This window comes from Schistocerca nitens, chromosome 5 (assembly GCF_023898315.1).
Source record: "Schistocerca nitens isolate TAMUIC-IGC-003100 chromosome 5, iqSchNite1.1, whole genome shotgun sequence".
NCBI classification, from domain to species: Eukaryota; Metazoa; Arthropoda; class Insecta; order Orthoptera; family Acrididae; genus Schistocerca; species Schistocerca nitens.
In genome coordinates, this window is record NC_064618.1 from 602,488,665 (window position 1) to 602,503,058 (window position 14,394).

The following is a 14,394-nucleotide window of genomic DNA, read 5'->3' on the forward strand; positions in this document are numbered from 1 at the left end:
TCGACGGCCAACACCGCGGTTCCTGGTGTGTCCGCTGTGCCGTGCGTGTGATCATTGCTTGTACAGCCCTCTCGCAGTGTCCGGAGCAAGTATGGTGGGTCTGACACACCGGTGTCAATGTGTTCTTTTTTCCATTTCCAGGAGTGTATGATTGAATAGGGCAAAAAATGGTTGCTCAACTTCACAGCTTACCTACAGCCCGCTACCCAGAAGCATTTCCACAATGCTCCAACATCTGGTCATCTAGGATTCTTTATGACTCTAGGCAGAATCAGATGCAGGTATCACAGGCCCGATTTCTACCGATCCATTAGACACAATATGGGCCACTGTAAGAAAAGCCTACAATTGAAGCACACGCCGCAATTACCTCTGAGGCATCTGATACTAATCCCACCTGCAGCAATGCCATTCCACCAAATTGGTACCAACCTCTTGTGGAGGTACCCGAAGTTGAAGGAATAGGAATCAAAGAATAATAGTCTGCACTGACTATGTTGCCCGCTACACAGTTGCCATAGCTGTGGTGACTGCCAAAGCTATGGTGACTGCCAAAGCTCTGTAAATTGCAAGGATCCTTGATCTGCAGTAATTTCACACTGTGGTATCCCCACAGGAAAACAACTGGAAAACAACTGTTTACCACTGCAGATGGGTGGTCCCTCAGAATGCGTTAATACAACTTTGGCACACATGCTCTTGACATATGTTTATTTTGAGCAGCAAGACTGGAATGCAATACTGGCCATCGTGGCATTTGCAGACAACACTGCAAATCAAGACACTACCTGTTTCGCACTGTTCTTTCTGCTCCATTGTCGCGAGAATAAAATGATCATGGATACACTATTTCCGTTTCAACTGGGCAATACTCAGGATGACAATGTGACACCAGGACAGAAGAAGCAAGGCGGCTGGCTCACATACGGAACCTGGACCATCAAGAGAAAGAAGGAGTACTGTAATACCAGTGAGATACAGCCCTGGAGAGTGGGTATTGATTTTTATGCCTGTGCGGAAACTGGGATTATTAGAAGTGCTCCTTTGTAGCTTGTTGGACATCGCATATGAAGTCAAAAATTAAGACCCTTCATCAACTAAACAAAAGCAACAGGACATCATTCATATCCTCTGTATGAAGCCTTACTACAGACCAGTGGTGCAGATGGACAATGGGAGGTTCTAGGAAACTGAAGACCTACTTAACTATCGCAAAGCTTTGAAAAGCTGGGCTACCTTCATCAACACTTACCATAGTGAAGAGGATATAATAACATGACCAGACAGCAAGATCAGCCAGCACTGACATACAGACGACCACTGACAACATCTAGCTCCAGGATGCTGTAATCAGCTCCTACGAAGCAGTGGTTGCTGTTTGTCCAGGAGAATGCCACTTGCTGCGGTCCTGCAGGGTGGCACAGTGCGGGTCACCAGTTGAAACTCAACCACCAGTATCTGTCTCAATCCAGGATTCCAGTTCTATTCTGGCTGTATGCTGGAGTTCATAATAAAATTTCTTTTAGTGGTAATTTTTGTATTTCACTGATGATCCTGCTTTTGGATTTGGAGTTACTGATACATTATTTTTTTTATTTATTTATTTATTTATTGTTCCGTGGGACCACATTAAGGAGAAGTCTCCACGGTCATGGAACGAGTCAATACATGAAATTATAACACGATTGTAGAAACAGATAAAATGAAATATAAGAAACATATTCAGGTGACACGTCGTTAGTTTAAATAAAGAAAATCAAGAATGTAACACTGGAATTTGATTAATTTTTTAGCTCTTCCAGGAGCTCCTCGACAGAATAGAAGGAGTGAGCCATGAGGAAACTCTTCAGATTAGACTTAAAAGCGTTTGGGCTACTGCTAATATTTTTGAGTTCTTGTGGTAGCTTATTGAAAATGGATGCAGCAGAATACTGCACTCCTTTCTGCACAAGAGTCAAGGAAGTGCATTCCACATGCAGATTTGATTTCTGACTAGTATTAACTGAGTGAAAGCTGCTAACTCTTGGGAATAAGCTAATATTGCTAACAGCAAACAACATTAAAGAAAATATATACTGTGAGGGCAATGTCAGAATTCCCAGACTATTGAATAGGGGTCGACAAGAGGTTCTCGAACTTACACCACACATAGCTCGAACAGCCCGTTTTTGAGCCAAAAATACCCTTTTTGAATCAGCAGAATTACCCAAAAAAATAATACCATATGACATAAGCGTATGAAAATATGCGAAGTAGACTACTTTTCGTGTTGAAATGTCACTTATTTCAGATACTGTTCTAATGGTAAATAAAGCGGCATTTAGTTTCTGAACAAGATCCTGAACATGGGCTTTCCACAACAGCTTATTATCTATCCGTACGCCTAGGAACTTGAACTGTTCTGTCTCGCTTATAACATGCCCATTCTGTCTGATTAAAATATCAATTCTTGTTGAATTGTGAGTTAGAAACTGTAAAAACTGAGTCTTACTGTGATTTAGCATCACATTATTTTCCACAAGCCACGAACTTATTTCATGAACTACATTATTTGATAATGTTTCAATATTACACACAAGATCCTTCACTACCAAGCTGGTGTCATCAGCAAACAGAAATATTTTTGAATCACCTGTAATACTAGAAGGCATATCATTTATATAAATAAGAAACAGCAGTGACCCCAGCACCGACCCTTGGGGAACGCCCCACTTAACAGTGCCCCATTGGGACTGAACATCACTACCACTCTCAATATTGCAGATAATTACCTTCTGCTTTCTGTTCTTAAAGTAAGAGGTGAACCAATTGTAAGCTACTCCCCTTACTCCATAATGGTCCAACTTCTGCAGTAATATTTTGTGGTCAACACAGTCAAAAGCCTTCGTTAAATCAAAGAAAACACCTAACGTGCAACATTTTATTTAATCCGTCCAAAACCTCACAGAGAAAAGAGACGATAGCATTTTCAGTTGTTAAGCCATTTCTAAAACCAAACTGTACATTTGACAGCAAATTATGTGAATTTAAATGCTCCAGTAACCTTGTATATACAACCCTCTCGATAACTTTAGCAAACACCGATGGCATAGAAATAGGTCTATAATTATCAACATTATCCCTGTCTCCCTTTTTATAAAGTGGCTTCACTACCGAGTACTTTAATCGGTCAGGAAACCGACCACTCCTAAAGGAAAAGTTAAAGATATGGCTAAGTATTGGGCTAACATACATGGAACAATACTTCAGTATTCTGCTAGATACCCCGTCATATCCATGGGAGTTCTTGGTCTTTAGTGATTTAATTATTAACTCAATCTCCCTCTTGTCAGTATCATGGAGGAGCATTTCAGGTAACAGTCTCGGAACACTTTTTTCTACGAGCGCTATATGATTCCCTGATGGGACTAGGTTTCTATTTAGTTCACCTGCTATATTCAGAAAGTGATTATTAAATACTGTACATATATCCGACTTTTCAGTAACACGGACATTCCCACTACACAATGATTCTATATCCTCGACCTGTCTCTGCAGACCAGCCACTTCCTTTATGACTGACCATATGGTTTTAATTTTATCCTGAGACTTAGCTATTCTATCTGCATACCACATACTTTTTGCCTTCCTGATAACTTTATCATGGAAAACTATAATTAATATCTTTCTTAATGCCTGTGAATTACCTGTATGACAAACTGGTAGTATTTCATTGAAGACATGACATACTTAACAGCTATGAATCATCTGTTCAAAATAAAATTGAATATTTTATTTTTCCAAATCAAATCACGAATATTTCAAAGAACATTTCCAAGAACAAATAGTACAAACTACATCTCATTCTGGTACTGATGTATGGGCTGAGATCAATAACAATTAGTAGGCCAAATAAAAATTAATATATTCATGAATTAATATCATTTGAGGTTTGATAGCAATCTTAAGTTGGTGATGGAAGTTGATAACACTCATCTGATGCGTGACCTAAGTCCACATAATGCGCACGGGTGTTGGTGTTGGTGTTGGTGTGTGTGTGTGTGTGTGTGTGAGAGAGAGAGAGAGAGAGAGAGAGAGAGAGAGAGGACTGACCATGCAAATTACTTACCTATGTGAGTCAAAATCAAATTTGTTACATGTCGCACTGGTATTGGTGTCCAATGTACACCATCTGGCGCTCGCCTGGAACATTCAAACATCATGATTTGTCAAATAAAACATGCATTATTTTAAAGTAATTGCAAAGTAACTACATCTGTACAAAAACATTGATGATGATGATAATAATAATAATAATAATAATAATAATAATAATAATAACAACAACAACACCATCTCAGTTGCAAGGAAGGTGGAAGAACCACATTATGGCTTCTACATCTACATCTACATCTACATGACTACTCTGCAGTTCACATTTAAGTGCTTGGCAGAGGGTTCATCGAACCACAATCATACTATCTCTCTACCATTCCACTCCCGAACAGCGCGCGGGAAAAACGAACACCTAAATCTTTCTATTCGAGCTCTGATTTCTATTATTTTATTTTGATGATCATTCCTACCTATGTAGGTTGGGCTCAAAAAAATATTTTCGCATTCGGAAGAGAAAGTTGGTGACTGAAATTTCGTAAATAGATCTCGCCGCAACGAAAAACGTCTTTGCTGTAATGACTTCCATCCCAATTAGCGTATCATATCTGCCACACACTCTCCCCTACTACATGATAATACAAAACGAGCTGCCCTTTTTTGCACCCTTTCGATGTCCTCCGTCAATCCCACCTGGTAAGGATCCCACACCGCGCAGCAATATTCTAACAGAGGACAAACGAGTGTAGTGTAAGCTGTCTCTTTAGTGGACTTGTTGCATCTTCTAAGTGTCCTGCCAATGAAACGCAACCTTTGGCTCGCCTTCCCCACAATATTATCTATGTGGTCTTTCCAACTGAAGTTGTTCGTAATTTTAACACCCAGGTACTTAGTTGAATTGACAGCCTTGAGAATTGTACTACTTATCGAGTAATCGAATTCCAACAGATTTCTCTTGGAACTCATGTGGATCACCCCATACTTTTCGTTATTTAGCGTCAACTGCCACCTGCCACACCATGCAGCAATCTTTTCTAAATCGCTTTGCAACTGATACTGGTCTTCGGATGACCTTACTAGACGGTAAATTACAGCATCATCTGCGAACAACCTAAGAGAACTGCTCAGATTGTCACCCAGGTCATTTATATAGATCAGGAACAGCAGAGGTCCCAGGACGCTTCCCTGGGGAACACCTGATATCACTTCAGTTTTACTCGATGATTTGCCATCTATTACTACGAACTGCGACCTTCCTGACAGGAAATCACGAATCCAGTCGCACAACTGAGACGATACCCCATAGGCCCGCAGCTTGATTAGAAGTCGCTTGTGAGGAACGGTGTCAAAAGCTTTCCGGAAATCTAGAAATACGGAATCAACTTGAGATCCCCTGTCGATAGCGGCCATTACTTCGTGCGAATAAAGAGCTAGCTGCGTTGCACAAGAACGATGTTTTCTGAAACCATGCTGATTACGTATCAATAGATCGTTCCCTTCGAGGTGATTCATAATGTTTGAATACAGTATATGCTCCAAAACCCTACTGCAAACCGACGTCAATGATATAGGTCTGTAGTTCGATGGATTACTCCTACTACCCTTCTTAAACACTGGTGCGACCTGCGCAATTTTCCAGACTGTAGGTACAGATCTATCGGTGAGCGAGCGGTTGTATATGAGTGCTAAGTAGGAAGCTATTGTATCAGCGTAATCTGAAAGGAACCTAATCGGTATACAATTTGGACCTGAAGACTTGCCCGTATCAAGCGATTTGAGTTGCTTCGCAACCCCTAAGGTATCTACTTCTAAGAAACTCATGCTAGCAGCTGTTCGTGTTTCAAATTCTGGAATATTCCATTCATCTTCCCTGGTGAAGGAATTTCGAAAAGCTGCGTTCAATAACTCCGCTTTAGTGGCACAGCCATCGGTAACAGTACCATCGGCACTGCGCAGCGAAGGTATTGACTGCGTCTTGCCGCTTGTGTACTTTACATACGACCAGAATTTCTTCGGATTTTCTACCAAATTTCGAGACAATGTTTCGTTGTGGAACCTATTAAAGGCATCTCACATTGAAGTACGTGCCAAATTTCGCGCGTCTGTAAATTTTAGCCAATCTTCGGGATTTCGCGTTCTTCTGAACTTCGCATGCTTTTTCCGTTGCCTCTGCAACAGAGTTCGGACCTGTTTTGTGTACCACAGGGGATCAGTTCCATCTCTTACCAATTTATGAGGTATGAATCTCTCAATTGCTGTTGCTACTATATCTTTGAATTTGAGCCACATCTCGTCTACATTTGCATAGTCAGTTCGGAAGGAATGTAGATTGTCTCTTAAGAAGGCTTCTAGTGACACTTTATCCGCTTTTTTAAATAAAATTATTTTGCGTTTGTTTCTGGTGGATTTGGAAGAAACGGTATTGAGCCTAGCTACAACGACCTTGTGATCACTAATCCCTGTATCAGTCATGATGCTCTCTATCAGCTCTGGATTGTTTGTGGCTAAGAGGTCAAGTGTGTTTTTGCAACCATTTACAATTCGCGTGGGTTCGTGGACTAACTGCTTGAAATAATTTTCGGAGAAAGCATTTAGGACAATCTCGGAAGATGTTTTCTGCCTACCACCGGTTTTGAACAAGTATTTTTGCCAACATATCGAGGGAAGGTTGAAGTCCCCACCAACTATAACCGTATGAATCGGGTATTTATTTGTTATGAGACTCACATTTTCTCTGAACTGTTCAGCAACTATATCATCGGAGTCTGGGGGTCGGTAGAATGAGCCAATTATTAACTTAGTTCGGCTGTTAAGCATAACCTCCACCCATACCAATTCGCACGGAGTATCTACTTCGACTTCACTACAAGATAAACCACTACTGACAGACACAAACACTCCACCACCAATTCTGCCTAATCTATCTTTCCTGAACACCGTCTGAGACTTCGTAAAAATTTCTGCAGAACTTATTTCAGGCTTTAGCCAGCTTTCTGTACCTATAACGATTTTAGCTTCTGTGCTTTCTATTAGCGCTTGAAGCTCAGGGACTTTCCCAGCACAACTACAACAATTTACAACTACAATTCCGACTGTTTGTTGATCCAAGCACGTCCTGTATTTGCCATGCACCCTTTGAGATTGCAGCCCACCCCGTACTTTCCCAAGGCCTTCTAACCTAAAAAAACCGCCCAGTCCACGCCACACAGCCTCCGCTACCCGTGTAGCCGCCAGCTGAGTGTAGTGAACTCCTGACCCATTCAGCGGAACCCGAAACCCCACCACCCTATGGCGCAAGAATCTGCAGCCAACACGGTCGCAAAACCGTCAGAGCCTGTGATTCAGACCCTCCACCCGGCTCTGCACCAAAGGTCCGCAGTCGGTTCTGTCAACGATGCTGCAGATGGTGAGCTCTGCCTTCATCTCGTAAGCAAGACCGGCAGCCTTCACCAAATCAGATAGCCGCTGGAATCCAGAGAGAATTTCCTCAGATCCAAAGCGACACACGTCATTAGTGCCGACATGTGCCACCACCTGCAGCTGGCTGCACCCTGTGCTCTTCATGGCATCCGGAAGGACCCTTTCCACATCAGGAATGACTCCACCCGGAATGCACAGGGAGTGCACACTGGATTTCTTCCCCTCCTTTGCCACCATGCCCCTAAGGGGCCCCTTTACCTATATACAAGTTGCATCTAACCTGAAGCAAGCAGTAAGTTGGCCAGTGTCTCTCCATCATAAATCCTCTAGTTCTAGGAAACTGGGTTCTGATCCCACCTGCACAGTTCAGAAAAGCTGGTATTGGTGGGAAGAATTCATATGGCACAGGCTGTGAAGCAGTCACAGCTTTACTTCTGCCAGTATCTCGTCTCCTACCTTCCAAACTTTACAGAAGCTCTCCTCCTTGCAGGAGAGCTTCTGTAAAGATTGGAAGGTAGGAGACGAGATACTGGCAGAAGTAAAGCTGTGAGACCGGGCGTGAGTTGTGCTTCGGTAGCTCAGATGGTAGAGCACTTGCCCGCGAAAGGCAAAGGTCCCGAGTTCGAGTCTCGGTCGGTGCACACAGTTTTAATCTGCCAGGAAGTTTCAAACCAAAAGACTTATTAACAAAGGGCCATGCCTGACTAATTTAAGCATTTCTACTGTAAATCCATCCACACCAACCTCAGTTAAGAAAAACAGTACATTTTTTTTTAATTCTACTTGGAAAACAGAACACACACCATAATGGGAAAATAACAATAATTCACACAGAAAGAGAGCCTGAACTGATGTAATGGCTATAGAGGATCATGACTTTTTAAAATCACATCAACATTTTTATGATATCATCATCTTGACAGAACACAACAACTTTGGCCCAACAAAACTTTGTGAATAGCAAGCAGGATTTAGATCAAACATATATTGTTAGAGAAACTTCTGAACAGCAAAAAAAAAAAAAAAAATCTTAATGCATTAAGTGATCTGTGGCAAAAGAAATCTACTGTGTACATTTGTTGATTTTTCAGAAGTTTTGATGCAGCTGATCATAAAGAGTATTTCAAATTTTGAATGAACAAGGTTTATTCCAAAAAACCATTGTCATCGTAAAATACACAAAGTATTCGTTGGAGATATGTCGGAGCAAACCTAGTCTAAGACAAGCAAATTAACACTTTAAGTATTTCAGACTGGGTTGGGATACACTTAAACAAGTTGTCACCTGAATACTCCTTTTATTCAATAAATGTTGTTTACTGAATATTTGGTTGCTGTTAAGCATTATTAATCAGGGTCCAGCTAGTCTGTGCCCTGAATCTAGGTGCCTTCTTCCTCCAACTTGGCTCAGACTTCGCCTCCTTACACGCTGCATATAAAGCTGCCAAAAATTAGCTTCTCATTCTCATTCACTCCACCACGTAATAGGAAGTGGGCTTCAGTTCACCGTCTCATATTATCTTCAAAATTACAACTCAATACATGATAAAACTACCAACTCATATACTGCCTCACTGTACTATGTACTAACAGATCTGATTTTGAACTTGATAATTAGCCATTACAATACATTTATTATCTTTGAAACTTTGCATTTTTAGATTTCATGGAGCTCTTTCCTCCACACTGCCTGCTCCATGGAACTCCATCTCCACCTCAGCAGGTAGGGTAGTCTGACTGCTACCCACTTCTGTACAGTCACCAGAACCATGAACCATGGACCTTGCCGTTGGTGGGGAGGCTTGCGTGCCTCAGCGATACAGATGGCCGTACCATAGGTGCAACCACAACGGAGGGGTACCTGTTGAGATGCCAGACAAACATGTGGTTCCTGAAGAGGGACAGCAGCCTTTTCAGTAATTGCATGGGCAACAGTCTGGATGATTGACTGATTTGGCCTTGTAACACTAACCAAAACGGCCTTGCTCTGCTGGTACTGCGAACGGCTGAAAGCAAGGGGAAACAACAGCTGTAATTTTTCCCGAGGGCATGTCCCTCTATTGTATGGGTAAATGATGATGGCGTCCTCTTGGGTAAAATATTCCGGAGGTAAAATAGTCACCCATTCGGGTCTCCGGGCGGGGACTATTCAAGAGGACGTCGTTATCAGGAGAAAGAAAACTGGCGTTCTAGGGATCAGAGCGTCGTACGTCAGATCCCTTAATCGGGCAGGTAGGTTAGAAAATTTAAAAAGGGAAATGGATAGGTTAATGTTGGATATAGTGGGAATTAGTGAAGTTCGGTGGCAGGAGGAAAAATACATTTGGTCAGGTGAATACAGGGTTATCAACACAAAATCAAATAGGGGTAATGCAGGAGTAGGGTTAATAATGAATAAAAAAAATAGGAGTACGGGTAAGCTACTACAAACAGCATAGTGAACGCATTATTGTGGCCAAGATAGACACGAAACCCATGCCTACTACAATAGTACAAGTTTATATGCCAACTAGCTCTGCAGGTGATGAAGAAATTGATGAAATGTATGATGAGATAAAAGAAATTATTCAGGTGGTGAAGGGAGACGAAAATTAAATAGTCATGGGTGACTGGAATTCGACAGTCGGAAAAGGGAGAGAAGGAAACATAGTGGGTGAATATGGATTGGGGGAGAGAAATTAAAGAGGAAGCCGTCTGGTAGAATTTTGCACAGAGCATAACTTAATCATAGCTAACACTTGGTTCAAGAATCATAAAAGAAGGTTGTATACATGGAAGAATCCTGGAGATACTAAAAGGTATCAGATAGATTATATAATGGTAAGACAGAGATTTAGGAACCAGGTTTTAAATTGTAAGACATTTCCAGGGGCAGATGTGGATTCTGACCACAATCTATTGGTTATGAACTGTAGATTAAAACTGAAGAAACTGCAAAAAGGTGGGAATTTAAGGAGATGGGACCTGGATAAACTGAAAGAACCAGAGGTTGTACAGAGTTTCAGGGAGAGCATATGCGAACATTTGACAGGAACGGGGAAAAGAAGTACAGTAGAAGAAGAATGGGTAGCTCTGGGGGATGAAGTAGTGAAGGCAGCAGAGGATCAAGTAGGTCAAAAGACGAGGGCTAGTAGAAATCCTTGGGTAACAGAAGAAATATTGAATTTAATTGATGAAAGGAGAAAATATACAAACACAGTAAATGAAGCAGGCAAAAAGGAATACAAAAGTCTCAAAAATGAGATCAACAGGAAGTGCAAAATGGCTAAGCAGGGATGGCTAGAGGACAAATGTAAGGATGTAGAGGCTTATCTCACTAGGGGTAAGATAGATACTGCCTACAGGAAAATTAAAGAGACCTTTGGAGAAAAGAGAGCCACTTGTATGAATATCAAGAGCTCAGATGGAAACCAGTTATAAGCATAGAAGGGAAAGCAGAAAGGTGGAAGGAGTATATAGAGGGTCTATACAAGGGCGATGTACTTGAGGACAATATTATGGAAATGGAAGAGGATGTAGATGAAGATGAAATGGGAGATACGATACTGCGTGAAGAGTTTGACGAAGCGCTGGAAGACCTGAGTCGAAACAAGGCCCCGGGAGTAGACAACATTCCATTAGAACTACTGACGGCCTTGGGAGAGCCAGTCCTGACAAAACTCTACCATCTGGTGAACCAGATGTATGAGGCAGGCGAAATACCGTCAGACTTCAAGAATAATATAATAATTCCAATCCCAAAGAAAGCAAGTGTTTACAGATGTGAAAATTACCGAACTATCAGCTGCAAAATACTAACGCAAATTCTTTACAGACGAATGGAAAAACTGGTAGAAGCCGACCTCAGGGAAGATCAGTTTGGATTCCGTAAAAATGTTGGAACACGTGAGGCAATACTGACCCTATGACTTATCTTAGAAAATAGATTAAGGAAAGGCAAACCTATGTTTCTAGCATTTGTAGACTTAGAGAAAGCTTTTGACAATGTTGACTGGAATACTCTCTTTCAAATTCTAAAGGTGGCAGGGGTAAAATACAGGGAGCGAAAGGCTATTTACAATTTGTACAGAAACCAGATGGCAGTTATAAGAGTCGAGGGGCATGAAAGGGAAGCAGCAGTTAGGAAGGGAGTGAGACAGGGTTGTAGCCTGCCCCCGATGTTATTCAATCTGTATATTGAGCAAGCAGTAAAGGAAACAAGAAAAATTCAGAATAGGTATTAAAATCCATGGAGAAGAAATAAAAACTTTGAGGTTCGCCGATGACATTGTAATTCTGTCAGAGACAGCAAAGGACTTGGAAGAGCAGTTGACCGGAATGGACAGTGTCTTGAAAGGAGGATATAAGATGAACATCAACAAAAGCAAAACAAGGATAATGGAATGTAGTTGAATTAAGTCGGGTGATGCTGAGGGAATTAGATTAGGAAATGAGACACTTAAAGTAGTAAAGGAGTTTTGCTATTTGGGGAGCAAAATAACTGATGATGGTCGAAGTAGGGAGGATATAAAATGTAGACTGGCAATGGAAAGGAAAGCGTTTCTGAAGAAGAGAAATTTGTTAACATCGAGTATAGATTTAAGTGTCAGGAAGTTGTTTCTGAAAGTATTTGTGTGGAGTGTAGCTATGTATGGAAGTGAAACATGGACGATAAATAGTTTGGACAAGAAGAGAATAGAAGCTTTTGAAATGTGGTGCTACAGAAGAATGCTGAAGATTAGATGGGTAGATCACATAACTAATGGGGAGGTATTGAACAGAACTGGAGAGAAGAGAAATTTGTGGCACAACTTGACTAGAAGAAGGGATCGGGTGGTAGGGCATATTCTGAGGCATCAAGGGATCACCAATTTAGTACTGGAGGGCAGCGTGGAGGGTAAAAATCGTAGAGGGAGACCAAGGGATGAGTACAATTACCAGATTCAGAAGGATGTAGGTTGCAGTAGTTACTGGGAGAGGAAGAAGTTACCACAGGATAGAGTAGCATGGAGAGCTGCATCAAACCAGTCTCAGGACTGAAGACCATAACAACAACATGAATTAAAACACCACCAAACAGTGGTGCGATCACCACTTATCGAGTAGGGGAGAGCGGGGGGAAGATGGGGTGGAGGGCAAGATGAGGTTTTTGCAAGTGCTGCCACGGCAGATGTCGCAACCTAGCATCGAATAGTTGAACTAGTAGGCTGTTGCTATGTGAGTGCCTGACAGTGCTGGCAGTCATTTTGAACAAACCATTTGTATTGTATACATCAAAATGTGTTTTCGTCTGTGCTGATGTAATTTTTCATCATTTTCAGACGTGAAAAGGTAAGAGAAGTAATTGTTACTGAAAACAGCACTTTTTTTTAGCAATAAATTAACGCAGGCAATAACTAATTGAATATATCCTTTGTGCTATAACATTAACCTAACCTAACAATGATCCCTGGGGGCAAGACAGGGTACACCTTGGGAGGGCAAGATGGGGTGCCCCACATGACATAACACATAATGCAAGAAATCTAATTATATTTTTCATTTCCAGAAAATGGTTCGGACATAAAAACAGAAAACAGAGAGAGGTGCATGGAGTAAAGAAGCTATGAAAAATGCTATCACTGAAGTAGTTATTATCGAACAGCAATGGCATTTCAGGTGCCACAAACAACGCTTGAATGTAAGGTAAAAAATTCAAATCAGAATCTAATGAAGTTGAAAAAAGTGAATCTTTTGTTGTAAAGTATCAACTGGGACCATACAAAAGTGTATTTTGCCCTGAAGAAGAACAAGAATTAGTTATTTATGTAAATAATATCAAAAGCTGTTTGTTTGGTTTGACTGGTAATGATGTAAAGCGGATGGCATACCAGTTAGCTGTGAGAAATAACATGCAGCATAATTTTAACCAGACCAAAGAATCACCGGCAAGGATTGGCTTAGGGGATTTTTGCTAAGAAACCCAGGTCTATCATTTATGAAACCTGAGCAAACCTCTGCAGCTAGAGCGATGGCTTTTAACCCGTGCTGTTACTGTTGGATGGACATTCAACCTATATGCAGAGCCTGACTATAATTGATAGAGCAAGGGATAATGGTGTGGTCATCCTCTGTTTTCCACTCTACTGTACTCACAGGCTTCAGCCTCTAGATGTTTCATTCATGAAGCCTCTCAGCACGTACTATGATCAAGAGCTAACCAACTGGCTAAGATCACATCCTGGTAAAGTCGTTACCATGTTTCAGATTGCAGATTTTGGGCAAAACTTCTCCCGGAGCTGCAACCATGTTAACTGCCATAAACGGTTAAAAAAAAAACGCCAGGAGTTTGCCCTTTCGAACCAAACATCTTTCCAGTTTCAATGTTTGAAGCTTCCCTTACTACAGACACACTTTTAGCTTCAAGTGAGGCCACTAACATTACTGTCAATAATGACCAAGGAGAGGCTTCAGTTGGCTCACATAAGTAGGTTATGCCACAGACAAGTGATGGTCCTGTCAACCAAGCCAGTCCTAAAGAGCAAGACGCGTTTGCTGTAGGCCTAAGCCCTGGGTGCCCATTTTGGAATGATGATAACCCCAATTACAACACTACAAACAAGCAGACTTCTGAGAACACCACCAATTAATTGAGGTCATTTACTGTTTCACCTGAACAAATTGTCCCGAACCCTCATATTGGAAAGAAAAACATCCAAAAAACAGGCCACAAAAAAGGAAAAACTGTTGTTGTTACTAGCTCCCCTTACAAAAGAGAACTTCTGGAGAGTGCAAGTAAAGTTAAGCCTGGCAAAAAGAAGGAACAAGAAGAAAATTGTGCAACTGAGAAGAATGTTAAAAAAGTCCCTCTTTGTTTGTAAAGGAAAACGTGGGAAAAATTAAAAAAAAAAAACTAATGACAAA

At 41.3% G+C, this 14,394-nt stretch overlaps 1 protein-coding gene and 1 non-coding gene across 3 annotated transcripts in view; one reads left to right on the plus strand and one right to left on the minus strand.

Annotated features, from left to right (window-relative positions):
* Positions 1–14,394, minus strand: part of LOC126260083 (PC-esterase domain-containing protein 1A-like) — a 282,597-nt gene that overhangs the window by 19,589 nt on the left and 248,614 nt on the right. For both annotated transcript variants that reach the window (XM_049957291.1, XM_049957292.1), the window contains one exon: positions 4,109–4,182. In XM_049957291.1, the coding sequence (XP_049813248.1) occupies positions 4,109–4,182 (74 nt within the window). The remainder of the gene's footprint in view (positions 1–4,108; positions 4,183–14,394) is intronic.
* Trnas-cga (transfer RNA serine (anticodon CGA)) lies at positions 8,080–8,153 on the plus strand. The gene has a single exon. It is a non-coding gene; the product is annotated as a tRNA-Ser (tRNA).